This window comes from Calypte anna, chromosome 18, assembly GCF_003957555.1.
Source record: "Calypte anna isolate BGI_N300 chromosome 18, bCalAnn1_v1.p, whole genome shotgun sequence".
In the NCBI taxonomy this organism is placed as follows: Eukaryota; Metazoa; Chordata; class Aves; order Apodiformes; family Trochilidae; genus Calypte; species Calypte anna.
Window position 1 is genome coordinate 326991 of NC_044263.1, and position 27784 is coordinate 354774.

Below are 27784 nucleotides of genomic sequence, written 5' to 3' on the forward strand. Positions count from 1 at the left end.
CCGGTAGGGCGGGGCTATGGCGGGCGCGGGGCCGCCCGTCCCCTCCTGCCTGCTGCTGGGGGCGGCGGGCGGCGGGAAGAGCCTCCTCGCGCGGCGGCTGCGTCATATCCGGCGGGGCGGGGCGGGGCGGGGCGGGGGCGGGGGCGGGGGGGGGGGGGGGGCAGGGGGGGCGGCCCCGGGCGGGCGGCCCCGGGCGGGCGGCCCCGGGCGGGCGGCCCGGGCGGGCGGCCCCGGGCGGGCGGCCCCGGGCGGGCGGCCCCGGGCGGGCGGCCCCGGGCGGGCGGCCCCGGGCGGGCGGCGGCCGCGTCCCCCCGCCCCGTAGCGTCCTGTCCTTAACGCCCGCTACAGCTGAGCGCGGCGGAGGCGCCGGCGGAGCTGGGCGAGCCCCCGGCCACGCTGCCCACGGTAGGAGGGGCCCGGGGATGCGGCCCCGGTGAGGCCCCGGTACAGCCTGGGGCCCCCGCCGCGTCCGCCGCCGGCTCAGCCGCTGTCCCCCTTCCCGCAGGTGGGCACCAACCTGACCGACCTGCGGCTGCCGCGGCGGGTGACGGTGCGGGAGGTGGGCGGCTGCATGGGCCCCATCTGGCACAGCTACTACGGGGAGTGCAGCGTGCTCCTGGTGAGCGGCACCGGGACCCCGGCCCGGCGGGGACCGCGGGGTGATGGGGAGAGGGGCACCCCGGGGCTGGGGGCCCCGTTCTGCTGAGGGGTGCCGAGCCCCCCGGTCCCGCCCCGGGTGTGTGATTCCCGGCGCTGCCCCGCTCCCTTCTCCCCCTCCAGTTCGTGGTGGACGCCGCCAACCCCACCCAGGTCTCCTCGTCCTGTGTCCAGCTGCTCTCTGTGCTCTCTGCCGCACCGCTGAGCTCCGTGCCCGTCCTCGTCCTCTTCAATAAGATGTGAGGAGGGGGTCAGCCCAGGGGCTGGGGGCGTGGGGACACGCAGGGCCTTTGGTGGCTCCTGTGTCCCCTCAGCAAGGTGGCACCCGAGGAAGCCACGCTTTGCCACATGTGCTGGAGCCCTCGGAGGTCCCTGAGCTGGGGGGATGGGCCAGGCAGCAGTGGTGGTGGTGGGCTAATGCAGCCCCCTCCTCCTGTCGGCAGTGACCTGCCCTGCTACATGTCTCCGTGGGAGATGAAGTCGCTGTTCCGCATGCAGGACATCGTCTCCTGTGCCACGCAGCCCATCACAGTGCTGGACACCAGCGCCCGTGACAGCACCGGCCTGGCCCAGGTCCTGCAGTGGCTCCGGGCCACCCTCGAAGACCCCCGCTGACCCCGGCCCTGCAGCAGGCTGGGCCAGTCCCTCCCCGAGGCAGGTGGCCACTGAGCTGCTGCTCTGCCTGGGGCTGGCAATGGGGACCAGGGTGCTCCCCGGCGCTGGTGGCCGGTGGTACCCTGAGGGACTGTACAGTAAAACTTGCACTTTTATGTTCATCTGGCAGCTGCCTTGTGCTTGAAAACCATGGCTTTTGGGGAAGGGATGAGCAGGAATGATAGAATCACAGAACATCAGGGGTTGGAAGGGACCTCTAGGGATCATGAAGTCCAACCCCCCTCCCACAGCAGGATCACGCAGGACAGGCCACACAGGAACACATCCAGGTGGGTTTGGAAAGTCTGGAGACTCCACAACCTCTCTGGGCAGTCTGGGCCAGGGCTCCCTCACAGTAATGAAGTTTCTCATGTTGAGGTGGAACTTCGTGTTCTAGCTTCAACCCTTTAGGTTCTAGGTTAAACCCATGGAGGCTGGACTGGGCTGGCACCTCAAGGCTGGTGTGGTGGTCACACAGCAGAGGCAGACAGCACTGAGGGACCTGGGTGGGTGTTGGGAGCCAGGACAGAGCCACAGGGGATGCCTTGCTTGGGGATGTCTCATGAGGCAGCAAGTGCCTGCCCATGGCAGTGGTCACGGTGCTGGGGGAAGGGCTGGCTCAGGTAACAGACACCCCCTGTCTGTGCCGTGCACCCTGCAGCCAGCCCAGCACCCACCCTGCCAGCAGCTGTATCACCCAGTGCCAAGGCCCGGGGCCAACCCGTGTCTGACTGCTCCTGGCACTGCCCCCCCGGGACTGTCAGTGCCATGGGGACAGCCAGCTCTGCCCGCGGTGTGCTGGGGTGGATCACAGCTCTTGTGGACACCACACCGTGATGGTGAGGGCTGCCAGGGCTGCACGTGAAGAAGGAGGCATTGGTTCCTGCTCCCATGGTGGGGATGGGCCATGCTCTTTCCAGCACAGCATGAGGGGCACAGGCAGACCCTGCCCTGGCCACCCCCATAACAAATGCTGACACACTGACCCATACCCCCCCGACAGCCACAGACACTGCTTGGGATGCTCCTGCTCAGCCTGGCTTTAATGTGCCAGGGCAGCTTGCAGCAGGACAAGTGCCCCTGAGCTTCTCTGTGCACCAGCACCCAGCACCATGCAGGTTCTCCTGGGTCTGTCCTGCCAGCAGGCACTGCAGGACTGGGGACCCGCTGGCCATGTTCAAGGGGAAGGTGCCAGCAGCTCCCAGCTCCAACCCCAGTGCTCCTGGGTAGTGCAAAGGCAGCTGCAGGTTCTTTCCAGCCCCAAAACGTCACTTTTCCCCAAAGGCTTCTGACAACAGCTCAAAACTGGGCTGTGGGGTGGCCAGGACACTGCCAGGAGAAAGAGCTGCTCCCTGCCAACAGTAACCACCCCTGGCCTGAGTCCTGCCATCCCCCCAGCAGCTCTGGGCAGCAGGATCACTCGTGTCCCCGTGGAGCTGCCACAGAATGTCCCAGTGGTTCCTTGGCTGTTGCAACCCAGAGGAGAGGATCTTCCCCAGCACCCCACAGTCCTGCTGTTTCGAGCACTGCAGTGGCTTAGAAAGACAGATGGATCCAGCCCCTGGCTGCGAGCAGAGTCCTGTCCTGTCCCTGGAATTAAAGAGAGAGAAAGGCTCCAAGCACCCAGCAGCCCCCTCTCCCCATCCCTCACCTGGGGCTCAGGCGTGTCTCTCTCTGTACTCGTAAACAGAGTGAAGTTTCTGAATAAGAAATATTTTATCTTCCCCCTCCTGCAACAGCAGAGACATGGCAGTGAGCAGCCATGTGTGACTGCACCCCTGAGCTGGCCGTGCTGTCACAACTAGAGCCCAACTGGTGATCCTGGGGCCGGACCAGGGCATGGAGCAGCCAGGGCAGCACACAGAGCTCACACACCTTGGCAATCTGCTCCTTCAGCAGGCAGATGATCCTCCTCTGGCCTCTCACCACCTGGATGTTGAAGTAGATCACAGCTCTGCAATGACAGGCAGGAGGGGATGGTGGCACCTGGGGGGGGAAGCTGGGGGACACTGTGCTCCTGGCACCAGGCTGAGGCGCAGGGCTCTGGAGTGACACCCCAGCTCCCAGCGTCCTCTCAGGGCTGTGACAGCAGAACCCTCAAAGCACAGGGTACAGCCCCCGGGTTATGCCTATACTCACAGCAGGACTGCAGACACAACAAACAGAAGGAAGGGGCTCTCCACCAGGTGCTGGTGGACCCAGGTGAACCAGGTGATATTTGGGCTAGACTTCTCCAACACTTGCACCCAAGTCTTCCCTGACTTGTAAATGGTTTCTAGCCCCTGGAAGGGACCACAGGTCTCTGATGGCCGCACCCTAAGTGGACAGAGCAATGGGGTAGCTCAAGGCAATGGGCAGCCCAGCTGGCTGCTGCCCCCAGCCCAGGGCACTGCCTCACTCCTTATATTCAGCCCTCCAGGGCCCTTGCTGGCCCCGGCCACCCCCAGTGGCTGCACAAGGGCATCCTCATCCCCTTGTCCTGTGTCAGGAACAGCTGAGAAAACTACACACAGGTCAACTACTGCTATGCTCTGTGCAGTGCCCAGTGGCTGGGCAGCATCTCCCTCTCCCTGGGACAGCACCACACAGCCCATGGCTGGGCACGACGGGCTCCCTGTGCCATCAGGGACAGCAGGCATGGTCTGCCCCCATCCCTCTCCTCTGCTAGGAGGTTCTGTGCCCCAAGCTGTGCTCCAGTGGGTACTCACGACCAGATGGTGTAAGAGAGGAAGACAGCTGCCCCCAGGAAGCACGGGAAGCACAGCAGGGAGACGAAAACCAAGCGCATGTGAGATGCCTGCCAGGGCTTGCTGGGGGACTGGCAGTTCTGCATCAGGCTGGTCTGCGGGTGGGAGCAGACTCCTGTGTGATGCTGTCTCCTGGGAAGCAGAACCCACAACCCTCCCTCCCTCCCAGACGGCACTGCTGGTCACAGCACGCAGCCACAGCAGAGCTGGTGTCACTGCGGGGCTGTCCATGTCAAGGACACGTGGGGGCTGTGGGGAGGGGGGCACCTTTTTGATGTAGAACAGCAGCAGCAGCTTCAGTGTCTGCACAGCCGGCAGGAGCGGTGCAAAGAGAACACCCAGCCTGGGAGAGGGGGAAGATGAGCCACGCAGGAGCCAGCAGTGGGCACCAATGCCACGCATGACTGCCAGGCAATCTCCATCGTCCCAGCGTGTGGGTCTCACCACCCAGCAGAATGTGCAGCTCCCTGTGCCTGGTCCCTGCCAGCCACAGGGTTTCCAGATGACTGCAAGGTGTTTGCCAAGGGAGCAACAAGCTGGGGCAGGGGATGCCTCACCAGGTCAGGGTCTGCCCGTAGATCAGCTCCAGCACATTCCGGGCAATGTCAAACTCAGGCCTCTGCTTTCTCTTCAGTCTCTTCTCCAGGATCAGCCTAAGAAGGAGCAGAGCCCTGCTCCCACTGCTGCTGGAGGGGATGCTCGGCAGAGTCTGGGTGCACCAGGGCATCACTGTCCAGGGGACCTCTCTTGGGGCACACTACCTCCACACCAGCTCTCCAAAGAGTGTGTCCAGCAGGGTGAAGATGAAGTCCATCACCACGAAGCGATACAGGTCCTGCCCCACACATGTCTCCCAGCACTGGGGAGATAAGCAATGGTGGCCTTGAATGAGCAGCAAGGCCTCTCCCCCCCCCCAGGACCCTCCCATGGCTACATGGGGTGGGAGGGTGGCTGTGGGACCTTTCCCTCCCCTATACCCTTTTCCTCAGCCACCCCACATTTGAGGTATCCATCTGTCACCCCACTTTCTCCCTGGAGAAAGGAGCAGATTGTGCCTGCTGGTGCTGGGAAAGAGGCCATGGCTTTGCTCAGCACTCCCTGGAGAAGGAATGGTCTGGATGGCATGGCCCAGCCAGGTCACCAATCCTCGCAGGGACCCGTGCAGACTCCAGCCCCCAGGCAGCAGCACTTACCTCCGCTGTTGAACAGACAACTCTCCGGCTGAGCCACTGGTAGCAGAGCAGACCAAGGACCGCCATCTTCAGAATGAGGTTCCTGGGGATTGGGAGCATGACTGGGAGCCCCTGAACCCAGGACAGAGGAGCCGAGCCCCACGAATGGGGTGCCCAGCACCAAAGCCTCTCCCCAGGCCATGGGCGGGGGGGTGTGGGACACTGCCCCCACCCAGCAAACCTGCAGATTGCCACATAGAGCTGTGTCACAGGCAAGTCCTGCTTCTCCCACAGGGCCAGCAAGTTGTATAGGTGGGGCATAAGCACATTGAGCAGAGACACCACAAAGGGTAGGACCAGCAGGATGGCTTCCTGCTGCCTCTGGCTGCTGCCCCGTGCCTGCTGGTCCTGCTGAACCTGGCAAGCGAGCACCAAGGTGAGCATGGCTGCCCAGCACCTTTGAGGAGTACACACTGGCACTGGGAGGAGAGTGCTAATGGGGCTGCCCCTGCCTACCCCCAGTACCCCAGCCCAGGGCAGGAGATCCCTCTCACCATGTGCATGTGCTCTGAGAAGTGGTGCACAGCCAATACGCAGCCCAGCACCGTGCTCAGTGAGAGGGCCCAGGAGAGGAGCAGCACAGCAGAGTGCCCCAGGCACTGCCAGAGGCTCCGGTGGTGGGACCGGGATCGCTGCTCCGCCAGCACCTCCTGAGGAGAGCAGAGAGCGGTGCTGGTGCTGCTGAGCATGCTCCGGGTCAGGAGCAAAGGTGCTCCTGCTGCACTGGGGTGGGACCCAGAGGGCTGATGGACAAAGCTCTGGTGTGGGGCCAGGGGCAGGGGGTATTTGCAGTTGCAGGACTCCCCCATGCAGCAGAGGATGAGAGGGGTGCAGAGCCCGGGTCTGGGCTGTCACCTCTGAATGTTGCCAGGCATGCAGGGAAAGGCTCCAGCCCAGCTTCTCACCTTCAGCTGTGTGTAGATGTTCTCACACTGCAGCTTCACCGAGTGCCTCTGGATCACCTTGAAGTCCCAGGCACAGAAGACTTTGACGGCCACGTCCCCCGTGGAGCTGCCCACGCGGTAGCTCTCCCCAAAGGAGCGGGACATGCTGCAGTGAGTGGGAGTGTGTCAGGGAGTTCCTGGTGAGGGGGAATGCTGGCTGTGCTGGAGGTGCTGCTGACCCACCTGTACACCAGCAGGATACAGGTGACCAGGAAGGAGATGCCAACACTGAAGACATAGGCCAGTGACATGTTGTATGGGAGCCAGGGGGCTGCAAGGGGGCACATGCTGCTGTTGGGGCTGGAGGCACAGGGATCATTAAGGGTGATGTTGCTGTAGTAGCCATAGTATAGCAGCGAGTGAGTGAAGTAGCCCTGCAGAAAAGCATGGGATGGAGCCCAAGGTCATCTTGGGGCTTCCTCCCTGGCCTGGAACATCTGTGCCAGCCCATGGACACACAGAGTCCTAGGCTGGGGCACCACCAGGAACCCCCCCCTACATCCACAGCATTGGCAGTCCCAGGGCCACAGCTGTGTGAGGGCAGGGACCAGGCAATCACTGGGGCAGGGATGTGGGGCAGGAACCAGGGGATCACCAGCAGGGGGGATACAGGACTGAGCCCCAGTCTGGGAGCAGGTCCTGGCCTGGGGATGTGCTGGCACCAGCATGCCAGCGGTGCTTACCGCTCCGGTGAGGAGCTCGAGGCCAGTGAAGGGCTGGGGGGTGGCTGAGGCTGGGGGATAGGCAGCCTGCAGGGCCACCACGAAGACCAGAAGGATGAGAAATGGGAAGATGTTGAACATAAGGAGTGTCTTGAGGAAGACGAAGTAGGACAGGACACTGGAGCCGAAGCGCCCGCTGATCTCCTTCAGGGAGTAGTGCCAGGGCTGTGCAGCTGGGAGCAGGGTGAGGAGCCTGTACCAGAGACACCGCAGGCCCTGGGGGCAGATAGCATGAGGGGAGCACCAGGGTCGGAGCCTGTGCTGGAACCCCACAGCCCCACAGCTGCAGAGCAGACCCATGCACCAGACTTACAAGGACGATGTAGTCCTTGGACCCTCCACAAGGATAAGAGGGGGTTCGGTGCTGGGTGTGCTGGCCCAGGGGTCCCCTCTGCCTGCTCAGCTCCTGCCTGCCAGCACAAAGGGATGTCAGGGGGCAGTGTGGGACCCAGGACCACAGCTCCAGCTGCGAGAGCTCTGCCTGGCAGGGGCTGGCAGGACAGGACCTACCGGAGGAAGTGTTTCTCTGCCAGGCTGAGGGGCACAGTGAGCAGCATGTGGCTGCGCTGGCTGGGCGAGAGGCTCAGCAGCTCCTTCACCAGCAATCTGCGCTTGTCTGGGGACACAAGAGGGACAGCGTGCCTGTCCCAAACCCGGCATGTGGACAGCACCTGGCACTGCCTGCTCCTGCCCCCGGGGGACCCTCACCCTCCAGCGTGGCCCTGTCAGGGTCGTTCTCCAGGTCGTACTGCCAGAAGCTGGTCCGTGCCACACGGCAGAGCTGGTGCAGGGGGGGGCGGCTGCTCCGGTGCCGCAGCCGAGCAGTGCGGTTGTAGAACTGGGAGATGATGGCCCCGCGGCTGCGTCCTGCGGGAGAGAGCCAGGAGGGGGAGGGTGGTCGTGGCAGGGTTCTCCTGGAGGGCGGCTTGGGCCTGGGGAAGAGCAGGAGGGCAGGTGGCACCTACCGATGGTGCGGCTGGGCATGGTGGCGAGGATCTGCAGGGAGGTGGAGGAGTACCCGAGATGCTGCTCACCCTGCCCGGGTGAGCCAATGGCACAGAAATCTGGGGGAGGCAGGTGGGCTGGGGTCTCTGGGTGTGGGAGCACAGGATGCAGAGTGGTGAGAGCTGGAGAATTCACAGCTCCAGTCCCCACTCCAGCACGGAGGTCAGGCACCCGTTCCAGTGTGTGCTTTCCCTGAAGCACCCCCTTCTCCAGGGACACTCTCAGTGTCCCCCAAGGGCTGGGCTGCCTTGCTGCCTGCACTAGAAATGGTGCCAGCAGGCTTGGCATGAGCCCTACCCCAGGAGGGTGCAGGATGGCAGATGGCCCCATACATGGACACTGTCCCCGTCCCCCCCGATTTACCTCTGCCCCTCTCTTGCATTTCCAGCTTCAGGCTCGCCTCCATTAGGCTGCTCTGCTCCTGGATGAGTTGTTGAAAGGAGGTGTGCAGAGCTCCCTCGGAGTCCGGGCTCGGCTCCTGGCTGCAGGGACACGGATCCGCTCCCATGGGGCTGGGGTGGGCGCTGGGGCTGGAGCCGTGGCAAAGCTCTGGCACCAGCCCAAACCCCGGCTCTGGTACCGGCACCCGCCGGGCACCGCCGCCGCCGTCTCTCACACTCACCCATTGCTCTCGGTGTCCTCGGGAACGCGGAGGGTGATGGAGGGCGGCTGGGACATGTTGCTGGGGCCGAGCGGCACCGTGCTGCCTCCGGCTGCCGCGCTGCCACAGCCACCGGACGGGCACGGCCACCGTGGCTCCCCCGGGACACGTGGGTGCCGCCTGTCCCGGACCGGGGCCGCAGCGTAGGGGTGACGTGCAGACGGGACGGTGGGGCGACCCCCGAAATTCAGCAGCTGTGCAGGAAGGAAGGGGCAGGCGGGCGGATGGGGGAGGTGGTACAGCCGGGGCCGGGCCTGTCCCTGCGGGGGGGGCCGCACCGCCCCGTCCCGGGGCTGCGCCCGAGGACCCTCCCCCCGCGCCAGGCACGGACAGCGGGAAGGATACGGCAGGACCCGCAGCCCCGTATCTGGGACCGACTCGCGGGGCTCAAACTGGCCCTGGGGGGTAGGGCCGGGACAGAGTCCCCTGTACTCCCCCACCAGTGCCGTCCCGGAACCGGAGAGCGGCTCCGCCGGGTCCGTCTGCAGACACCGGTGCCCTCGCAGCTGGGACAGGAAGTTCAGCACCTTCCCCCCGCTCTCTCCACCGCCCCCAGCTCCGCAGCGCTCGCGGGCCGGATTAGTTTAGTTCGGGCGGGGTTCCTGCCCACCCCGTGCCCTCCCGCTCCGATGCCGAGAACTGACGGCGCATGCGTCCCGGGGGTCCTTCCGCCGGCTCCGGGCACCGGGCAAGCGCCGGTACGCGCCATGGGTGCGAAGCTCGACCCGCAAACCGTCGGGGAAGGCAGGGGACCCCTGATTTCCCCGTGCAGAGTAGCACACCCCCCAGTACAGGGAGAAGGAGCAGCCCCCGTTAAGCCCTTCTGCCCTCCAGGCTGGGCCATGGGGCCACCACCGATGCCCTGGGGGCTGTACTGGGACACTGGGGACCGCGAGAACCCCCGCTGCTGGCGGTGGGCGGCTGCGAGGCCACCTGAGGGGTGCGGGACAAGACCGACCCTTCCTCTGCCCTAGGCTGCCAGAACAAGGAGACCCAGCCCCGCCGTCCTGAGCCCGGACCGCCCAATTTCGCTCCGCCCCGACGGCGGGAGGGACCGCCCGGTTCGGCCTGGCCCTCCCCGGGGCGGTGCCGCGCAGAAGCGGCGGCGCGATGGAGGGCGGCGGTGGAGCGTACGGGGCGGCAAAGGCCGGCGGAGCTTTCGACCTGGTCCGCTTCGTGCAGCAGCCGCAGGTCCTGGCGCGGATCGCCAGTGCGGTGAGTCGGACCGGACCGGACCGGGCCGGGCCGTGTTAGCTCTGTCGGGAGAGCCCCAGAAGGCCGGCCCCGCGCCCTGGAGCCCGCATGGCCGTCCCCTCCCTTCCCCTCCCTCTTGCCCGCCCCAGGCTCCCCCCTCGTCCCCGCGTCCTCTCCGGGGAGGCGGGCGCTCAGCCGAACCCCCCGGGCCGGTGCGTGCAACCCTCCCGTCAGCCCTGGAAGGGGCCCCGCTGCCGCACAGGTGCCGCCCGCCCGACGGCCGCCTCCCGCTCTGCAGGTTTTCGCCCTGATCGTGTTCGCCTGCCTGGTGGGGGAGGGCTACACCAGCGAACCCAAGAACCCCCAGCTCTTCTGCATCTTCAACCGCAATGAGGATGCCTGCCGCTACGGCATCGGCATCGGCGTCCTGGCCTTCCTCGCCTGCATCTTCTTCTTCATGGTGGACATCTACTTCCCCCAGATCAGCAACACCACCGACCGCAAGTACCTGGTGCTGGCGGATCTCGGCTTCTCAGGTACCGGCAGCGGCGGGCCAGGCTGTGCCAGCCGCCATGGCTGCTCTCGTCCCGTGACGTGGCTGCCGGTGCCTGGCTAAGGGAACCGCTCCCGCCTGGCTGGCTGCCCGCGGGCCACGCGCTGCCTCGGAGAGGCTGAGGAGCCCCGGGGTGCTGGGCTGGGAGCTGGCGGGAGCCCCGGCCCCAGGCAGCCCTGGTCCCTCATACTGCCTTTTGCCTGCAGGTCTCTGGACCTTTCTCTGGTTCATTGGATTTTGTTTCTTGACCAACCAGTGGGCCTGGACAAAGGCTGAGGACGTGTTAATTGGGGCTGATTCAGCTCGTGCCGCCATTACCTTCAGCTTCTTCTCCATCTTCTCCTGGGTGAGTGAAGTCGTAATGGAACCATGGTATGGAGGGGCTCCCTGGGCCATGCTGCCTGGGCAGCCTTGACACCACAGCCCTCTTGTCTCTCCAGGGCCTCCTGATCACCTTTGCCTACAAGAGGTACAAGATGGGGGTGGAGGATTTCATACACAGCTACACTGACCCCACCCCCGAGGTTTCAACGCCCTACTCCAGCTACCCCAACATCAGCCATGACAGCTACCAGCAGCCGCCCTTCACCCAGACAGCAGAAGGCCCAGAGGGTTATCAGCCCCCCCCTGTGTACTGAGCCCTGGCACAGCAGCCACGGCTCTGCCTGTGCAATTCTCTTCTGTGGGGTGGGAGGGAGGGACCTGCAATTCGAAGGGGAAGGTGGGGTGGGGAGGTGGTGGCTGCTTCGTGTGGGGGTCACCAGTCCTGGGGCACAGGAGGGAGGTGGTCCCAGTTAGTGGAGCTGAGCTCCCTGTGGCTGGTAGCAGCAGCCTGGTGCATGGTAGGTGATCTGCAAGTGATTTGCAGCCTCTGAGCATGGCTCCAAGGGGAAGTGCAGGGCTGGGGCATGGTTTGTTCCCCAAAAGCCGTGCCCTGTGACTGCTGCCCCAGCCCATCCTGGTACCAGTGCCTTTCTAGCCCCGCTGGCTGCACCCCAAGTGCTGGCTCTCACCATTGCACATGTGGGGGGGTGTCCAGCTCCTGCCTGCTGCTGGCTTTCCGTGCCTTCCCCCTCAGCTGCTGCCGGGTGAGCTTGATGCCAAAGCCTGTAGTCTCCTGACTGTAAACTCCTGCTGTGCCTTTGCCACAGCCTGCACTAGAGCTGCCAGTGCCTGGGTGATGTGGTTTGGGATCTGTAGAAGTGGTGAGCATGGGGCTGTGGCTGTTCCTGGTGCCCCAGGGAGGTCCTGAAGCACTGTCCCTGTGGGCTTGGCCCTCAGCCCCTCACCCCTGCAGAAGCAAGGCCCCCCTCCCATCCCTGCACCCAGCTCCATTGCGGCATCGTGCCGCAGTCTCAGGTTGTGTTTTCTGCTGCACCTGTTGTGAAGCTGTTCCCCGCAGCTGCCTGGGTATGTGAGCTGTCACTGCTGGGGCTGGCCTTCAAGTAGTTGTTTGTCACTGTAGAGATGGAATAAACTTTTTCACCAAGCCGCCACATAGTGTTCTTCTCTGGGGAAGCAGAAGGGGTTCCTCCTCATTCCCCAGGGGTGAGGTAGGGGGTTTCAGGCACAGAAGCAGCCAAGCAGCCCTGGGCCACTGCTGCACTGCAAACAGCACATTCATGCTGTATCTAGTTTCAGGCAAGCCACCCTCCTGCTCTTCAAAGCCTGTTTGGAGCAGGGCTGAGTAGATGGCTCCACCACCAGCCCCATGCCCAGCCCTGGCTGCCCAGCAACCAGCCTGTTTACAGAGACTGTGCACTGCAGGAAGCCTTTTCAGAGCAGTCTGGTATAACACACATTCAGACAATTTCATGAAGTTATTTATTAACCTACATCAGAAGCAGCACTGCCTTCCCTGTCTCCAAGGGGAAAGCCCAGCAATCAAATGCTCATGAATACAGCTGTCATCCCTTGGAGCAGGGCTGTCCAGGCAGTTCCTGTGACCCTCTCAGAAGGTGCCTTCTCCTTCCCAGTGTGGGCAGAGCGCCATCTCAGCACATGGAGATGTGACCTATTCAGAGTCAAAAGCTGCTGCCTAGAAAGGTGGATGCTAGCTTATAGGGAAAGGCACTTCGGCAAAGAGTAAGGAAAAAAAACCCCAAACTTAAAAAAGCCAAGTCAAGTTATGTGGGAAAAGGCTCCTTGAGTCACTTACCGCAGAGAAACACTCAGCCTCAAGGATTTTTGGAAGGCTCAGGAGGGAGCAAGATACCCAACTAGAGTGCACAACCCTCCACTCAAGCAGAGACCTTCCACAGAAAGAGCAACCTTTGCAGATCAACTCCTGAGCCTCTGAATTCTCAGGTGACTAAGCACCAAGCTTGGACCTAAGCAAAGCCACTCTGGTTTTGGGGCAGTGACTCAAAAGGAGCCTTCCTTTCCCCCTTTTCTGTTTCAACAAAAAATTTACAAGGCAGTCACAGCAAACAAATGGGCCATGCACAATCATCCAATGGGTTTTCTGAGGACTAGGCTGCTGCTGCACGTGTCAGCTGAAAAGTTGGACAAGGGACAGGTTATCTCCTTGGACTACATTAAAAAAGGAACTGGGTTTAAAATGCTAAGTTACTGTGCATTGTCTTAAACCTGAAATTTAGCAACAGATAAAACAGATAAAGAAGGGGTTGTGTTCCCAGGCAAGTGACCCAGCTGCCAGTGCTGGTGTGAGCACAGGCAAGGGGGCAGGAGCAGAGCTATGGCAGCAAGGGGAACACTATGGCCTGGCTGGCTGTAACAGTTCTCCAGGACTTGTTTGTGTGGCAGTGTCAGTTGCTATAGCTGTCTCTTTTCCATGGTGCAAGGAAGGAACTTGCTGTTAGTCAAGCTCCCAGTTCAGCTCCCACTAATCCCCCTCAGTACAGAGGAACAGGGCTCAGCTTGGGAGGTGGAGCTGAGACACAGAAGAGTTTTGCTAGAAGCAGGGTAAGCCTGGGAGCTGCAGCATTCCACATCCTTCCTATCATTCTTCCCCACACAGGATCCCAGAAGTCAAGAAGCAAAGATCTTACGGGAGGCAGCTCCATCCAGCTGCTTCACCCCCATGGGCATGTTCTCCTTGTTTTCTGACCCAGGCTGCTGAGGCCGCCTGCAGAAGTAGCAGGCTCGGCAGACAGAGTGGTACTTGTCTGCTCCTCCAATCACTTCAACCTGGCAAGAAAATTGGCAGAGTGACTCTGCAGAGCTCAGCTGCCCCAAGGAGATCCCTCTAGAGCAGCAGGACTGGCAAGAGGAAGCTGCTGAAGTGTTTTCTGCTCCAAGGGAACTCACCTCCCTCTCTGCTCCCAGCCTCTTGGTGTAGGAGGCGTCGCGGTAGCACTCCATGCACACAGCGTTCAGCTTCACCACGCTCTCTGCCAGCGGCACCAGGTTCAGGATACTGCCAAAAGCCTGAGCCAGGACAGACAGGGTTGTTCAGCTAGGTGGGTAGAACTGGGATCCCAAAGCAGCTGCTGTACTAAAAAAAAAAAAAAGTGTTTTACCTTTCTCTGAAAAGTTCCATCAAGAGCAGCAACAATCACAGTTTTCCCAGCATTGGCCATCATCTCACAGAACTCCACGATGTCTGGGAACTAGAGGAGGCAGAGAAAGAACATCAACAACAGGAGGAAGGGGGGCAGCACCTTGCTCAGGATCCAGCAGCACAGGGCACAAAGAAAGTTAGAGCCATGTTGCCTATCTGTGCAATGGACTCAAGCAGGGACTGCCTGCAGGGATTAAGGGAAGGGTTTGACTGTATGAGCAAAGTGCCCCAGAGCATTGCTTCCCACCCCCTGCTACAGGACTCAGACTGCTCTGAAGGGGCTGGGTCCTACAGAGCATTCCAGGACCTGTCCTGGCCATGCACTTACAAACTGTCCCTCATCGATGCCAATTACTGCAGAGCCCAGTGCCTCCTGGTACACGTCCTTGAGGAGGGCGGCTGGCAGGGCCTCCATGGTGTTCCTGCAGGGAGGGGGAGGCAGTAAGCCAGGCAGCCCGGCGTTGGGTCTGCAGGGCTGGGGCCGGGGGAACTCACCTGTCGTGTGTGCAGACGCCAGAGGCGCAGTAACGCGTGTCCTTGGCGTACTTCACCAGCAGGCAGCGGTACTGGGCCAGCTGGAACCGCCGCACCCGCCGCATGAGCTCAGTGCTGCAAGACACGGCCGCCGGTGAGCCCGGACCACCCCTGCGGCCTCCCCACCCCCCCGGCCCGGCCCTGCCTACCTCTTCCCGGAGAACATGGGTCCGAAGATCACCTGGGGGCAGAACCGTCGGGTCAGGAGGCAGGCAGGCGGGAGCGCAGCTTGGATGGGCACAGGGCGGGCAGCCCTCAAGCACCGGCCCGGCCATCGTTTTGCCCAGCCCAGCATGCTCCCGGCCCGGGTGCGGGAGCCTCGACTCCCCCGGAGACAGTGCGGCCGCCGGCCCCAACCACCGCCCCGCACAGCCCGGCTATTCCCCCGGTACCGGCCACCGGGCCGCTCCATCTTCGCTGCCCCCCACTCCCATCCGCTCCGTCCCCGCTGTATCCCCCGTAAGCCCCGGCACCGGCCACTGGGCCACTCCATCCCCGCTGCCCCTCCGGCACCGGCCGTTGGGCCGCTCCACGCCCGCTGCAACCCCCGGTACCAGCCGTTGCCCCCCTCCCGGCCCGGTCCCAGGCGCTCTATCTGGGCTGCCGGTGTCAGCCGGTGCCGGTACCTGTATCTGCCCGCGGGGCCGGCTGGGGGAGCCGGGGTGCACGCCGGGCACGGTCAGGCAGTTCATGGCTGCGGCAGCGGGACGGCAGGATCGCGCGCGCCTTTCCAAGAGGCGCCGGCCAATCCGGGGAGGCCTCCCGCCCACGCGCCGCCGTGACGGCCAATCGGAGAAGGGCTCGCGCGGCCGCGCCCCTGCGTCAGCCAATGAGAGCACGGGCGCCAAAATTCTGATTTGTAACTCCTGGAGGTCCGACCGACTGCGCGTGCGCGCTGGGAAGGTGACGTCATCGTTGCCACCCCGCCCCTTGCCCCGCCCCCGCCCCTCCTCCCGGGCGGCCAATGGGAACGGGAGCAACCGGCCCGTCCTGCCCCGCCCCTGTCCCGCCCCGCCCTGTCCCGCCCCGCCCCCAGGCAGGGGTCGCGGTGCCACCGCGGAGGATCGGAATCGCGATCGGAACCGATATGTGGGTCGAGACCGGTGCCGGTCCCGGCGGCAGCGCGGGGCAGTGGCGGGATATGTCCGCGCAGGTAGGGCTCGCGGGGTGGGGGGTGGCTGTTGCTGCCCAGAGGCTCTGCCCGGACCCCCGCGCCCCTGTCCCCTTCCCCTCGCAGGCACTGGAGGATCAGTACTCGCCCAGCCGCTGGTCCCCCCGCCTGGACCCGGACACCATCATCGAGGCGCACATCGCCGCCGCGGCGGCAGGTGAGGAGCAGATGGAAGCGGGCCAGGAGGGGGTCTGGGGGCCAGGAGGGGGTCTGGGGGCCAGGAGCGGGGCTGGGAGCCGGGGCTGACCCCAGGCGCTGTGTCTCTCCCTCAGGAACCCGACGTGCCCGGGACAGCGTTCAGACCTCACTGCACGTCCCCTACGGCGCCGGAGTGCGGGAGCAGCTGGACATCTATTTGCCAAACGACTCCTCTGGCAGTAGGTGCCGGGCGGGCGAGGGTTGGGGGTGAGCAGGGGCTGGACCCCCGCTCATCCCGGACTGTGCTGTGCAGCATACCCGCTCCTGGTGTACATCCACGGGGGATACTGGCAGTGCCTGAGGTGAGGTGGGCACTGGGTGAAAGGGTCCTGGGGCAGGGATACCCCCACCCACTTTTCACAGCTCCACTCTCCCACACCCGGGCTGGTCCGGGGTGCTGTGGGTCTGACAGGCCCCTGGGGACTACCTTCCTCCCACCTTCCTTTCTCCCCTAGTAAAGACGAGGCCGGGTTTGCAGCCCCCCCGCTGGTGTCACGGGGTGTGGCGGTGGTGGCCGTGGGTTACAACATTGCTCCTGCAGGTAGGTGCTGCCCAGCAGAGGTGGTGGCTGCTCCAGCTGGCCCAGCACCCGCCTGACTCTGCCCCCTCTGCCCAGGCCACATGGATGCCATGGTGCAGCAGGTGCGGCGCAGCCTGACCTTCCTGGCAGAGCGATACACCAGCACCAGGTGGGCCACGTGCAACCCCCAGTGTCCCCACCGTGGTGGCTGTTGTCAGGGCAAACTGTGCCTGAGTCACTCCCAAGGTGGTCTGCTGTGTTGGGGGTGGCTGCAGTGAGAGATTTCATCACCTCATACTGGGCATTGGGTGCCCCTTGTCATGGCATCAGTCAGTCAGACCAGGAAACATCTCCAAGCTGCCACGTTTGGGCTGTGGTGTGTGCAGCTGGTCCCTGCACTGGTTCATGGTTCCTCCTCTGCAGGGGCATTTACCTGTGTGGGCACTCGGCAGGGGCCCACTTGGCAGCCATGGTGTTGTCCACAGACTGGACGGAGTATGGAATAACACCGAACATCAAAGGTAGCACCACCAAGTCCAGACACAGGGGCTGAAGCAGAACTGGTGTCTGCACCCAGGACAAGGCCATCTGCCACCCATGCAGGGCTCTGGGATCCTGGACAAGCAGCCCTGGGGGTTGTGGGTCCTGAGCCCACCACGCAGGTGCAAGGAGAGATCCCTGGCACAGGGGTGCAAGGAATGCCTCACTCACTGGTGCCTCTGCCCACAGGAGCTGTGCTGGTGAGTGGGGTGTATGACCTAGAGCCCATCCTGCACACCTACGTCAACGATGCACTGAGCATGACCTGGTGAGCCTGTACAATGCAGGGTGGTAGCTGGGAAAGGGCATGGAGGGGATGCCTGCTTTGTCCCCATCACGTGTCCTGCAGGGATGTGGCCCAGAGGAACAGCCCCATGCTGTGCTTGGCCCCCCCAGCGCCTGCGGTCGCCACCTGCCAGGTGCTGGTGGCCGTGGCCCAGCATGACTCCCCGGAGTTCCGCCGGCAGTCACAGGAGTACAGCCTAGTAAGCCCTAGCAGCACCTGCCCAAGTCGTGTGCCATATCAGAGCAGTATTTCTGCTGCTCTGATCAGGGGACGACACATGCCCTTGCCAAGCCACCATTCCATCTGCGGGGTCCAGGGCAGACGGGTCTGAGGTCCCTCCTGCCAGTGCCACTCGCTCCGCAGGCCCTGCGTGCAGCTGGCTGGTCTGTCTCCCTGCTGGACATCGCCGGTGTGGATCACTTTGACATCATCGAGAAGCTGTCAGAGGAGAGCTACATCCTCACCCAGGTAGGGGAAGAGCTCCCATCCTCACTTCATTCTGAGGGCTGTGCTGAGGCCAATGTCCCCTGCACACCAGGCTGGCTTTGGGGCTGGCTGCCATCCCCAGGGGCAGAGAGGAGCAGGACCAGGCACTGCTCACAGGGCTCGGTTTCTCATCCCAGGTGATTTTGAACATGATTTCAAGAGACTGATGGCAAGTTCTCTCCGGGGCTGGTGTTCCTTTGCTGGGGTGTCCTGTTGCCTCTGGGGTGCTGGGGCAGCGGGCCCGTGGAGCTGGGTCTGTGTGTCCAGGTGATGACGTCTGCTTCCCCGGTTTCCTTTAAACAGCTTATTGCCAATAAAAAATAAATGGGAATAACGGCTGCCTGGGTGTAGCTGCTTCCTGGGGAGCTGGAGCTGTCCTCTGCCAGTGAGCTGGACAAAGCTGCTGCAGAGAATCTCCTGTCCCCGCATGGAGCTCCTGCTGGCTCTTCCCTGCTGGCAGTGGGGAGCACAGCCTGGGCCAGGCCAGAATTGTGCCCCTCACACAGTCCTGGCCAGATACAGACCATCAGGGGCTTCCATGCCCTCAAGAGCACTTGTCCCTCAGTGGGGACCTCTGGGCTGCACCAATCCCTGCTTCAAGGTCAGGGGAGGGCACTTGGGAGAAAACACCCTGCACAACCTCTCCACTGCTCGAACATGTTTATTTTTGCCCTAAGCATCCCCCAGGATCTGCCTACCTGCAGTGTGCTTGCACAAGTGCTCAGGCTTCCCCTGTGTTCAGAGGAGTTGGGTGCAAGCCCAGAGCCAGCTTCTCCTGGCACTTCCTGGCCACAAACTCCAGCTTGTTCTTTGCCAGCTTGGTGTCATGAACCGAGACATCACGGTGCCAGACAGCATGCACAGTGTGTGCCAACCAGGGAACATCAGGATGCTGACAGCCTGGCTGGTCTCGGCCATCTCCTCCTCACTCACTGCCTGCAGGTGCTTGCAGAGCTCTGTGGGGGATGGCAAGCCCCCCCTGAAGCTCACCATCACGATGTTCATCTCCACCACTACCAGGTTGATGGAGAAGAGGGGGGAGTTCCATTCCTGGATGCCTGGAAGAGCCAGGGGCATTAGGCTGGAATTCAGTGCCTGGCATCCTGGAAGCAGAGCCTGCCCAAACCCCACTGATGTCTTGGCTGAAGGAGGGGTCCTTTGCCCTCCTCCTGTGCAGCACTCAAGGCAAAGCATTGTCCCTGCACTCCAGCCAGACAGGGACCCCAGCAGTACCCTCCCTGGCCGGAGACCCAGCATGGCTGCCCAAGGAGGTGCAGTGAGCCCAGCCTGGGGGGAGGTTGGATGGGTAGGGCCCACACCAAGCTGTGGGGCAGGGTGGAGCAAGCAGCATCAGGCAGTGTGTGCCTGTACCCCCAGTGTGCCCAGGGACCCCAATACCTTTGTCAAAGTGTCGGACGTTGTCATGGTCTCTGTGCAGCATTGCCTCCGCCTGCTGCAGCCCAAGGCAGGCAGGGGCTGCCAGCTCCCCAGCCTGACACATCCCCCTCTCCATCAGCTTCCGCATACACCAGGCCTCGGCGACAAACCCCGAGTCCAGCCAGCACCGCACCGGCCGGGGCACCCAGACCCTGCAGAGACACCAGAGGGGTGACCCCAGCTTCCCCAGGGGCTGCCTTGCAGGGATGTCTCAGCCTGCAGAGCCTCAGCCCAATGCCTCCAAGCAAGCAGGAGGCCCTGTGTTGGTCCTGTCTGGCCCCCAGGAACCACCCTCCATCAGTGCACCTTGGAGAAGCAGAGGGAGATGGAGTCGCAGTGCTGGGTGATCTGAGCTGGCTCCACACCCTGGGCCACTGCCGTATTCATCAGCCATCCATGCTCCATCCATGTGCACCCGCAGCCCATAGCGGTCAGTGAGCCCCTGGACCTGGAGGGGCGCAGGAGATGGGCTGGGAGGGACTCCTGGAGTCACCCAGCCCAGTGAAGCAGCCAGCACCAGTGTGAGCCATGCTCTGAGCTCCCCAGCAAGGCCCCACCGTCCCTGTGGTGCCATCCTGCTAGGTCTAGTGGCCCAGGTGGGGCTGCTGCTAGCCAGGGGCTATGGGCTCCCACCTGCTGGAGGTAAGGGAGGGGCAGCACCCGTCTGCCCGCCGAGCTGTGCGTGTTCTCCAGGCACAAGAGCTCGGGGAGTGGGTGGTGCCGGCTGCCGTGGGCCTGGCGGACAGTCAGCTCCAGCTGGTCCAAGTCGAAAGTGCCATCTGGCAGGTCTGGCAGTGACTGGGAGTGGACACCAGCGACCTATGCTCGGGCAGGGCAGAGAACAGAGCTGATGGGGGACAGCGGCATTATGTGTGGGTGCCAGCCCTCTGCCCCTCCATCCCCTCCTGCCCCACACCAGCTATGCCAGCTCCCACTCCTGCCCCGGCCTCGGGGCATCCCTCGGGGCAGTCGGGGGCTGCTGCTGCTGCCAGCGGAGGGCAGCAGCCGGCCGTCCTCATGCCCCCCCCGCCCCGTGCTGCCGGTGCCATCAGGCTCGCCGGGACCCGCCAGCCCGGCCCAGAGTCCCCCCGACCCGCAGCACCCACCTGCGCAGCCCCGCCGTACTCGAAGAGTTGCAGGTGGGCGTCCCGGCCCAGGAGCAGCTGAGCCCCCCTGCGCTGGCAGTGGCACATCACTAGGGGGGACAGGGGCCGTCAGGGAGGGGGGCGGCGGGCAGCCCCCAACCGGAGGACAGATGAGCGCAGCTCTCTCCTGTAACTCCCCGGGCACGTCCTGAGCAGCAGCACAGCTCACTTGGGGACCCCGGGGAGGAGCGGGGCCGTCCTCACCCGCCGCACCTTCAGTAGGCAGGCGGCACGAACTGCCCCCCTTGCTGGTGACCTGGCCACCCCGGGGGTCGTGAAGGGCTGGGGCAGCCCCCGACACTCACTGGCCATGAGGTTCGCCATCGTGGCCGTGGGCAGAAAAAGCGCCTCCTCCATCCCCAAGATCCCCGCGGCCAAGCGCTGTAACGAGGGGTACTTAGGGCGTCTGCGAGCCCTGAGTGGACGCAAGGGAACGGCCAGGAGCCCCCCAGGTCTGGGCTGTCATCCGCAGCCCTACTCTGGGCTCCCCACTCCGGCTGCCCCCCTGGCTGGGGGCTGCAGGCAGGGGCTCCACGGGGGTCCCATATCCGCCGCCCGCCGTTGACCGCCGGGTACTCCCCGTAGTCGTCGACTCCCATGGTGGCGCGGGCCATGGCGCGGCGCATCTCCGCGCAGGGCCCGGTCACCGTGTCGCTCCGCAGGTCGACGATACAGGGCGGGGGGCGGAGGGAACCCCGTGGCTGCACCCCCCCATTCCCGGCCCCCGCCGCCGGTAGTCGGCCGTCCCGCAGCACCGCCTGCGTGGCCGGGACCGCCCCGCCGCAAGGATTCCCGGGCGGGGGCGGGATCTCCCGAGCGGACCCAGCCACCGGGCTCCCGTCGTCGTCCGGATCTGGGACCCGTGACCATGGGCTGCAAGACACGCAGGGGCGGCGGACACGGGGCAGCGGGAGCGTCCGGGCCCTGTAGAGCCCCCCCACCTCTCCATCCCTCCATGCTCCCACTCCTCCACCCACCCATTCGCCATCCCTTCATCCCTCCAGTCCTCTCCTCTGTCCTGCAATGGATGTGCCCCCGAGACACAGAGCCATGGTGTAGGGCAGGCAGAGGTGCTAAGAGACATGGGTGGGTTCGAGTGTCCCGTCGGGACCACCTGCTGCCCCTCTGGTGCATGTGCTGTGCTCCTGCTGGCCCCCAACAGCCCCAGTCCAGCTGCCTGCACTGTGTCCCCTACCATGCTCCTGCCACTTTCATCCCTCCAAGAGGCCACGTGCCACCACACAGCCCTGGACCCCCAATGGCTCTCCCCAAACTAGACCCCTCATGACTGCCCCTGCACATGGGCCTCATCACCACAGCAGCCCGGGCTGTCAGCCCCACAGATGACAGAGCCATAAACACTCCTTCATGGAGACGTTTTTCACACGCAGGGCCACATGTTAACAGTTTTTCTTTATTTACTGCCTCCATTTCCTCTTTGTTCCAGGAACTTGTCCTCCAACTTCAAGCTGCTCGTGATTAGGCAAAAAGGCCTCTAATCTCCCCGATCTGATTTACCGTCACTGAGAGCAGACGCTTCCCGTTACTGGCCCTGGACCTGGGAGCACAGGGACAGCCGAGCTCTGCTTTGCCGAGCTGCTCCTCTCCCCCCAAAGCTGCCCCGCTGCACACGCTGCCTTCCCAGCAGCTTCCTCTTCCAGTAAGCGCTGGGCAGCCTGTCCCTGCTGCAGGTGAAGGGCTGGGGGGGAAGCGCAGCCGTGGGGCCCTGGGCTGGGGACCCTGCTATGTGCTTGGGGCAGCTGCCCAGGGCACCTCCAGACCCGCTTTCTCCACTCCCTCGAGAAGGCTCAGCTCCCTCGGTCGTGGCCTCTCCAGCGGATTGCCCTCCTGCTCCCGGCAGGGTGACAGCACCTGTCCTGAACGTGCTCTGGGCTCAGCCCCTGCAAGCACTGGTTTTGGGGACACAAGGGGCTGGCTCTGAGCTCTGCAAAGCACCCCCCATCAGCCTGGGCAGGGCCTGAGGTCTGCAGCCTCATGGGGGGGCTCTGTCACAGGGAGGTAGCCACATCCTCTACATGACCCTGGAGCATGGCAGAGCCTTTGCTGTGGAGCCCCACGTCCTGCCAGCCCCACACCGTCCCCAGGGCTCTGGGCTGGGACCTGCCTCAGGGTCTGCCCCCAGTGCCAGCACCCAGCGAGCCCCCCTGACTGCACAGGGACTGGTGGGATCTCGGTGGTGCCAGTGCCTCAGCAGGGTTGTGGCCACATGTGGGTCTGGCTGAGCCAAGGCCACAGGCGTGTGGGCAGAGGGAGGGCAGCGCTGGCACCCAGCCGGCGGCTCAGTGGGGGCTCAACCAGAGATGGGGGGGCTCAGCCAGCAGCTGGGGGGCTCACCTGGGGCTGGGCTGTGCCATGGCCCCAGCGGCCACCACCTGCCAGCTGCTTCCAGCTCCTCTGAAGGTGTCACTGCGGTGGGCTGAGCTCGTGCTCCATCGGTGCCTCCCCAGGGCTAAAATTAGCAGCCAAGGCCTGGCTGGGGGAATAGAGCCCGGGTCCCGCTGGGGAGGATCGTGTTTCCCCACCCGCCCTCCCTGCCACAGGCCTGGCAGCTGCCGTGGCAATTCCCGGAGCCGTCCGGGCTCCCCTTGCCCTGGCCCCCCGGCCCTGGGGCTGGCCCCCACATGTGTCCCCTCTGCGGGTGCTCAGGGGGGCACAGGGCTGATGGTGGCACAAGCAGTGTCGTGAGTGTCCTGTGCTGGGTGACTGGGGCTGGTAACAGGGCTTGGCTACTGCATTGGCCCCGCTGCCTGCCCTGCCTGCCCTGCCATAGCTTGTCCTGCAGGCCGAGGCTGGCGGGCATGGAGGGGCCCACTCCTGCCCAGGCAGGGGAGAGCCACCATCAATCATCCTCGAGGGGATGGAGCAATGGAGCCAAGTGATTTCCTACTGTCGGGAACCATGGAGCGATGCCTGGAATCAGCAGGATGTGCCAGAGCTCCTGGCTCAGCCTGTCGGGGGCACAGCCAGGGCTACACCATGCCATGCTGAGCCATGCCATGGCCAGAGCCAGCCTGTGCTGGAGCTGGAGGTGGCACCGACGGACGGGTGCTGCTGGCTCTATTGGTCCAGCCCGCATCTGTCCTGCTGTAGTGTAGTTGGGGCACATACTGGCAGCTCATACAACACGGTTTCTGAACGAGCCTGAACCCTGAACAAACCCCTGAATGGCCCTGCTGGGAGCCACCCGCCGGGACTGTCACCCTAGCCCAGTGGGGTGGGACTGTTCAGAGGAGGCTGGTGTGGCCATCAGCGTCATGCGAGGTTCTGCGATGGCAGACATTGTAGTCTGGGGCTGGCTGTTCCCCATGGAGAGGGTGAGCAGAGCCCCCCTGTCCCGGGGGTGACCGGTGGGTCCATGTTGTGGGAGCCACGGGCAGGGCTTGCACCAGGAGTGCCGGGGAAGCCTTTGGCTAGCAGCCGGTGCCGGCCGTGTGCCACGTCCCGGCCGTACAGGCAGAGTTCGGTGGGCCAACAAGGAGCCCAGAACCTGAAGCCGGTGCCCGGTGGATGGTCCGGTTCCCGGGTTCCCGGGGCTGGCGGGAGGTGGGGTGCAGACCGTTTCCCCAGTCCCCAACCTGCCGGGGCTGCTCGGGTGACCCCTCCCTCCGCCGGCAACAACTTTTCCAGTAAAACCACCGCAGAAATCCCGGCTTCCCGACAGGACCGCCCCTCAGCTGCCGGGGGGGCGCGGGCCGCCCTTAACCCTTCCCGGTCCGGCTCTGCCGGGCGACCGGCCCCCGGGGTCGGATCCACCCCGAGGAGCCGCAGAGGGAGCTGTGACCACCCACCCCGGGTCAGTGATGTCCCCGCTTTCCAGGGGCGTCCCAGATGGAGCGACAGGACGGCCATGCTAGAGCGGCCTAGCCCACTGTGCCCGGTGCAGAAGGAGCATCCCAAGTGCTGTGGAGATGGAGAATGGCCTGGGAGAAAAGCACCCCTCCAAGGGGGACCTCGGAACCTGGTTCTGGGCCTGTGGGGCAGAGGGACAGCTGGGGGGCCCGAGTCCCTAAGGTGGGAGGGGGTTTTGTTTCTCCCCAGACAAACAGGAGGGATGTTTGCATGGGGCTGGGAGCTGGTTCGTGGGGTGTGTGACCTGAGCCCCTGCTTGTGGCAGGCACCTACGGCTGGGGCAATCCACAACTTCAAGGTGTGGGTCCCTGCATGGAATTGCTGGTTTCTGGCTAGAGATGTGTATCCCTGAGTGCCTGTGGAGGGGTATGTATGTGTCCCTGGATGAAGACATGGGGCCCTGGGCAGGTATGGAGGGCAACTGAGCTGCATGGTGAGGACAAGGAGAGGAGACCACAGTGAGAAATAGCAAACAGCTGTCATGTTCTAGGTCAAGGACTCAGCAGCTTCAGCTGTGGGTGGGCAGACCCATGGGACATGCTCTGTGGCCACAGCAGTGCAGGGGACTGGGGAGCTGCCCACACTCCTGAGCCCCGGTGCTGGGAGCAGCTCTTGGGGGCACCCTGGGAGAGCACAAATGCCAGCAATGGTTCTGATCTGGGTGCCCTGATGGGTTGGCAGCTCTTCTCTGGAGCCCTGTGGGGCTGCTCCTGCCAGGTGGGCAGAGCTGGGGTGGGCTTGGCACCAGGGGCCAGGGTTCCATGCTGAGAGCTGTGCCAGACCAGGCTGCACTCTGGCTGCTGTGCTGGCCAAGGCAGCGCTGAGGTAAGTGCTGTAATTGTTTTCTCTGTGGCCCGAGATGAATAATTGAGAGGTCTTTGAGGAGAATTAATTAGCCCGTTTATTTGCAGTAAATGCCTTTCTCCAGATGATGAAATAGATGCCGAGCCACACGTGGGGCAGGCGGATGCAGGTTGCTGAGACTTCTCCAGAGCTTGCTGGTGCCAGGTCCATGGGCTGGCTGGGCCAGTGCCCTGTGCCCACCATGACTATGTCAGCTTCTGTGGCTGGCAGCAGCCCTGTGTGCTCCGAGGTCACAGCTTTGTATGGTGAACCCGTTTGGGTGGGAGCAGGGTGCACCAAGGGGTGGTCAGGATCCTGCCGGAGCTCTGTGCCAAAGCTCCTTCCAGGCTGCTCTGCACAGGGTGGCAGGGTCTGGTTAGCCCTGGCAGAGCTCTGCGCCACGGCACGGCATAACTCAGGGTGTCTGTCTGTGGCCCTGGGAAGAGGGGCAGGAGTGAGCCACCAAGCCTGAAGTCATCAGCTTAATGGTCCTGTCCTTCCATGCCAGCCCTGGGTCACCCTTTCTGGTACCTGGTCTACCCATGTCCCCATGGGTTAACCAGTGCTGCTCATGTCTGCCAGGAGGCAGACCCCAGCACTATGGCATGGAAATGCTCTGCCCCTCACCGTGTCCCTGTGGGTTCCCACTCCCTCCCAGCACACAGTCCATCCCAGAGGCTGCCTCCCAGTGCAGGCCCCGCTATTGCACCCCTTTGTCATGGCTGCCAAGGTGGTGCCAGATTGAGGCTTGTGGCCTGCACCTCCTCCTCACTGGGATGTGAGGGGCAGGGGCCGGTATGGCCAGAAATGCTTAAACAAGGATTTCCTTGTTGCTGCATGAGCTGTTTGCCTTGCTCCCAGGCCAGCCATTAATGAGGTTTGGCAGGAGGCACTGGCAGCCCCAGACATTTGATTTCTATAAATCAACCTGGTGCTAACGTGTGGGGCTTGATGGGACAGAGCTGCTCTGCCTCAGAGCAGGGGGACAGGGGCTGAGCATGGCTGTCCCAGCCTGGGGGGCTGGGGTTGTTCTGTGGCACTGAGGCATGAATGTCCCTCCAGCTTTCGGGAGCAGTTTCGGGTCTGGCGGGTCCCTGGAAGCACCCTGGGGTGAGGATCAGTTCCTCGGTGGTAGGGGTGGGAATCAGCCCCGAGGCATGGAACAGAGGAGCAGGGGCCAAGGGGTCTGAGGGGGCCGTGGCTGCTTCCCAGCAGCAGGTCGAAGCGGCCCCTCCAGCTGTTTGTTTCCAGGAATGGCAGAAAGCGTAAAGCAAAATAAAGCAGCTTCCCCCCGCCAACGTCCTGCCATATCCTGATCCGTCCCTACCTCCCCTCCCCCAGACCCAGGGGGGCTGCTGAGGGTTCAGCCGGCTCTGCCACCCTGCATGCCCTGCTTTGGAGTGGGGGCTGAGCCTGTGCCCCCCACCCCACGCATGCCCCACACCCAGGGGAACCTCGGGCATGCAAAGCAGGGCAGGCAAATCACCCAGCCCTCTGGGAACCGTCATGCAGCTGTGGCTGGTGGCTACCACATGGCATCTGGTGGCAACCACCCGGCTGCCGGCCACTGCCGGGAAGCGGTGCTGCGGTGGCGGGGCCGGCACTGTGTCCCGTGGCACTGGAGGTGCCGGCAGCAGACGTGCCTGGTTGCCACTGGTACGGGGAGCGGGGCACAGGGGAGATTCACACAGAAAAATGTCACATCCTGCCTGGGAACCGGCTGTCCTGCCCTCTGGTCCAGGCTCTGCGACGGTCGGTGGGGCTGAGGCTCTGCCCAGGCCATGGCAGGGGGATGTGGGACCAGCATGAGCTGGCAGGGCCGCGCCGGAATGCTGGAGAGAGCTCGGGCATGTTTTCTGGTGATGGGGCAGGGGCAGCCCCCCCTCCCACAGTCCCCTCAGAGCGAAGCTGCCCTGGGAGAGGGGAGGCTGCGGAGGGCGCTGATGGAGGGAAGAGCCACATGCCAGCCTCAAAGGTAGCATTTCAGTTCCTGCTCTGAGTGTGCTTTCCCCTTTATCAAGAAACTCCCCGTCTCTCACTCAGAAAGAGAGTTTCTGCTGCATATAAAAGCCGAGAGAAACCCCAGCCCCGGGCTCCTCCAGGAAAGCCCCCCAGGCCCCTCCCTGCTTCCCTCCAGCCGCAGCCTGGCCTCAGTGGTTCCCTCCAGGCCCGCAATGTTCCCCCGCAGGGACCCGCAGCAGGATGGCACGGGGAAGGCTGCGGGGAGTGTGTGGGTGCTTGCGGGGGTTTGCCCTCTGTCCATGGCCACTCGCCTCCACGCCCTGGCACCCCCCGACATCCTGGGGTGTCCCCAGTGCTCACGGGGGTTGGGGCAAAGGGAAGAGGCCCATTCCAGCCCCCTCGGCGGCCCCAGGGGCTGCCAGGGCTGCGCTCCTGGCCGTCGGCAGGGACCCTCCCCGTGGGGTGCCCATGGCTGCACCCCAGGACAGTGCTGAGGCTGGGAACAGGAACCCTGGTGGGAGGTTGTGCAAGGAGGAGGGAGCCGGGAGGGCACGGTGGCCAGTGTCGAAATTCCAGCTCTTACAGAAACCTCCCCGGGCAGAATTCCTGACAGGGGTGATTCATCCTCCGCTGGAAGCGATGACTTTGCCTCACCAGTAAAACCGTCTAAACCTAAAGGGGCACCGAGAGCCGTGGTGCCATCCCCATCGTCGGCAACCTCGGGGGGTCACGGGTCCACCCCGAGCCCTCGGGCAGCGCCACAGCCGGGGGTGTCTGGCGAGCCGAGGGGGTGGCGGGGACTGAGTCGGCGGCGCCGCGGGCAGAACCGACACCCTGGGCCATACCCACGTTCCCCACAGCAGCCCTGGTGCTAACAACGGCAGATCGATGGGGCCCGGG

At 63.9% G+C, this 27784-nt stretch overlaps 6 protein-coding genes across 13 annotated transcripts; 3 read left to right on the forward strand and 3 right to left on the reverse strand.

Annotated features, from left to right (window-relative positions):
* Window position 1: 1 nt before the first annotated feature.
* On the forward strand, window positions 2-2797 carry ARL16 (ADP ribosylation factor like GTPase 16). Of its 3 annotated transcripts, none has more exons than XR_003988326.1 (7): window positions 2-104; window positions 347-405; window positions 506-619; window positions 781-896; window positions 1101-1311; window positions 1442-1601; window positions 2713-2797. XR_003988326.1 is itself a non-coding variant. In XM_030462101.1 (5 exons), the coding sequence occupies exons 1-5, from the start codon at window positions 17-19 to the stop codon at window positions 1270-1272; spliced, it is 549 nt and encodes a 182-aa protein (XP_030317961.1). In that variant the 5' UTR covers window positions 2-16; the 3' UTR covers window positions 1273-1433. The 3 variants fall into 3 exon arrangements, 1 of the variants encoding a protein (XP_030317961.1); XR_003988325.1 differs by lacking the exon at window positions 2713-2797 and adding an exon at window positions 2596-2674; XM_030462101.1 differs by lacking the exons at window positions 1442-1601; window positions 2713-2797 and having other exon boundaries at window positions 1101-1433.
* On the reverse strand, window positions 2763-8766 carry TMC6 (transmembrane channel like 6). 4 transcript variants are annotated; one of them, XM_030462094.1, is made up of 20 exons: window positions 8584-8766; window positions 8325-8443; window positions 7922-8047; window positions 7665-7823; window positions 7467-7572; window positions 7270-7366; window positions 6918-7172; window positions 6418-6608; window positions 6196-6340; window positions 5785-5940; window positions 5472-5647; window positions 5252-5333; window positions 4820-4917; window positions 4616-4711; window positions 4326-4401; window positions 4020-4153; window positions 3451-3627; window positions 3187-3265; window positions 2963-3041; window positions 2763-2846 (listed from the first exon to the last, which is right to left on the reverse strand). In XM_030462094.1, exons 1-19 carry the CDS (start codon window positions 8637-8639, stop codon window positions 2970-2972), a joined length of 2400 nt encoding a protein of 799 aa, XP_030317954.1. In that variant the 5' UTR covers window positions 8640-8766; the 3' UTR covers window positions 2763-2846; window positions 2963-2969. The 4 variants fall into 4 exon arrangements, with proteins under 4 accessions (XP_030317954.1, XP_030317955.1, XP_030317953.1 ...); XM_030462095.1 differs by lacking the exon at window positions 2763-2846 and having other exon boundaries at window positions 2949-3041; window positions 5472-5587; XM_030462093.1 differs by lacking the exon at window positions 2763-2846 and having other exon boundaries at window positions 2949-3041.
* A 916-nt stretch (window positions 8767-9682) lies between these two features.
* SYNGR2 (synaptogyrin 2) lies at window positions 9683-11861 on the forward strand. The gene is made up of 4 exons (XM_030462100.1): window positions 9683-9837; window positions 10115-10352; window positions 10576-10715; window positions 10810-11861. Exons 1-4 carry the CDS (start codon window positions 9733-9735, stop codon window positions 11005-11007), a joined length of 681 nt encoding a protein of 226 aa, XP_030317960.1. The 5' UTR covers window positions 9683-9732; the 3' UTR covers window positions 11008-11861.
* Window positions 11862-12178: 317 nt separating this feature from the next.
* Window positions 12179-15134, reverse strand: TK1 (thymidine kinase 1). Its single transcript, XM_030462051.1, has 7 exons — window positions 15053-15134; window positions 14576-14607; window positions 14388-14501; window positions 14221-14314; window positions 13852-13941; window positions 13640-13759; window positions 12179-13519 (listed from the first exon to the last, which is right to left on the reverse strand). Exons 1-7 carry the CDS (start codon window positions 15116-15118, stop codon window positions 13361-13363), a joined length of 675 nt encoding a protein of 224 aa, XP_030317911.1. The 5' UTR covers window positions 15119-15134; the 3' UTR covers window positions 12179-13360.
* A 304-nt stretch (window positions 15135-15438) lies between these two features.
* Window positions 15439-17966, forward strand: AFMID (arylformamidase). 3 transcript variants are annotated; one of them, XM_030461788.1, is made up of 11 exons: window positions 15439-15579; window positions 15664-15754; window positions 15870-15974; window positions 16049-16097; window positions 16251-16336; window positions 16412-16484; window positions 16739-16836; window positions 17045-17123; window positions 17205-17340; window positions 17488-17609; window positions 17765-17966. In XM_030461788.1, exons 1-11 carry the CDS (start codon window positions 15514-15516, stop codon window positions 17766-17768), a joined length of 909 nt encoding a protein of 302 aa, XP_030317648.1. In that variant the 5' UTR covers window positions 15439-15513; the 3' UTR covers window positions 17769-17966. The 3 variants fall into 3 exon arrangements, with proteins under 3 accessions (XP_030317648.1, XP_030317647.1, XP_030317649.1); XM_030461787.1 differs by having other exon boundaries at window positions 17505-17609; XM_030461789.1 differs by lacking the exon at window positions 17205-17340 and having other exon boundaries at window positions 17505-17609.
* A 326-nt stretch (window positions 17967-18292) lies between these two features.
* On the reverse strand, window positions 18293-20930 carry LOC103529287 (probable low-specificity L-threonine aldolase 2). Its single transcript, XM_030461869.1, is given in 10 exon segments — window positions 18293-18509; window positions 18512-18685; window positions 19026-19180; window positions 19182-19216; window positions 19371-19457; window positions 19459-19512; window positions 19698-19883; window positions 20171-20259; window positions 20515-20615; window positions 20786-20930. Coding segments are annotated over 10 exon segments (1092 nt in total). The 5' UTR covers window positions 20836-20930; the 3' UTR covers window positions 18293-18348.
* Window positions 20931-27784: the final 6854 nt, after the last annotated feature.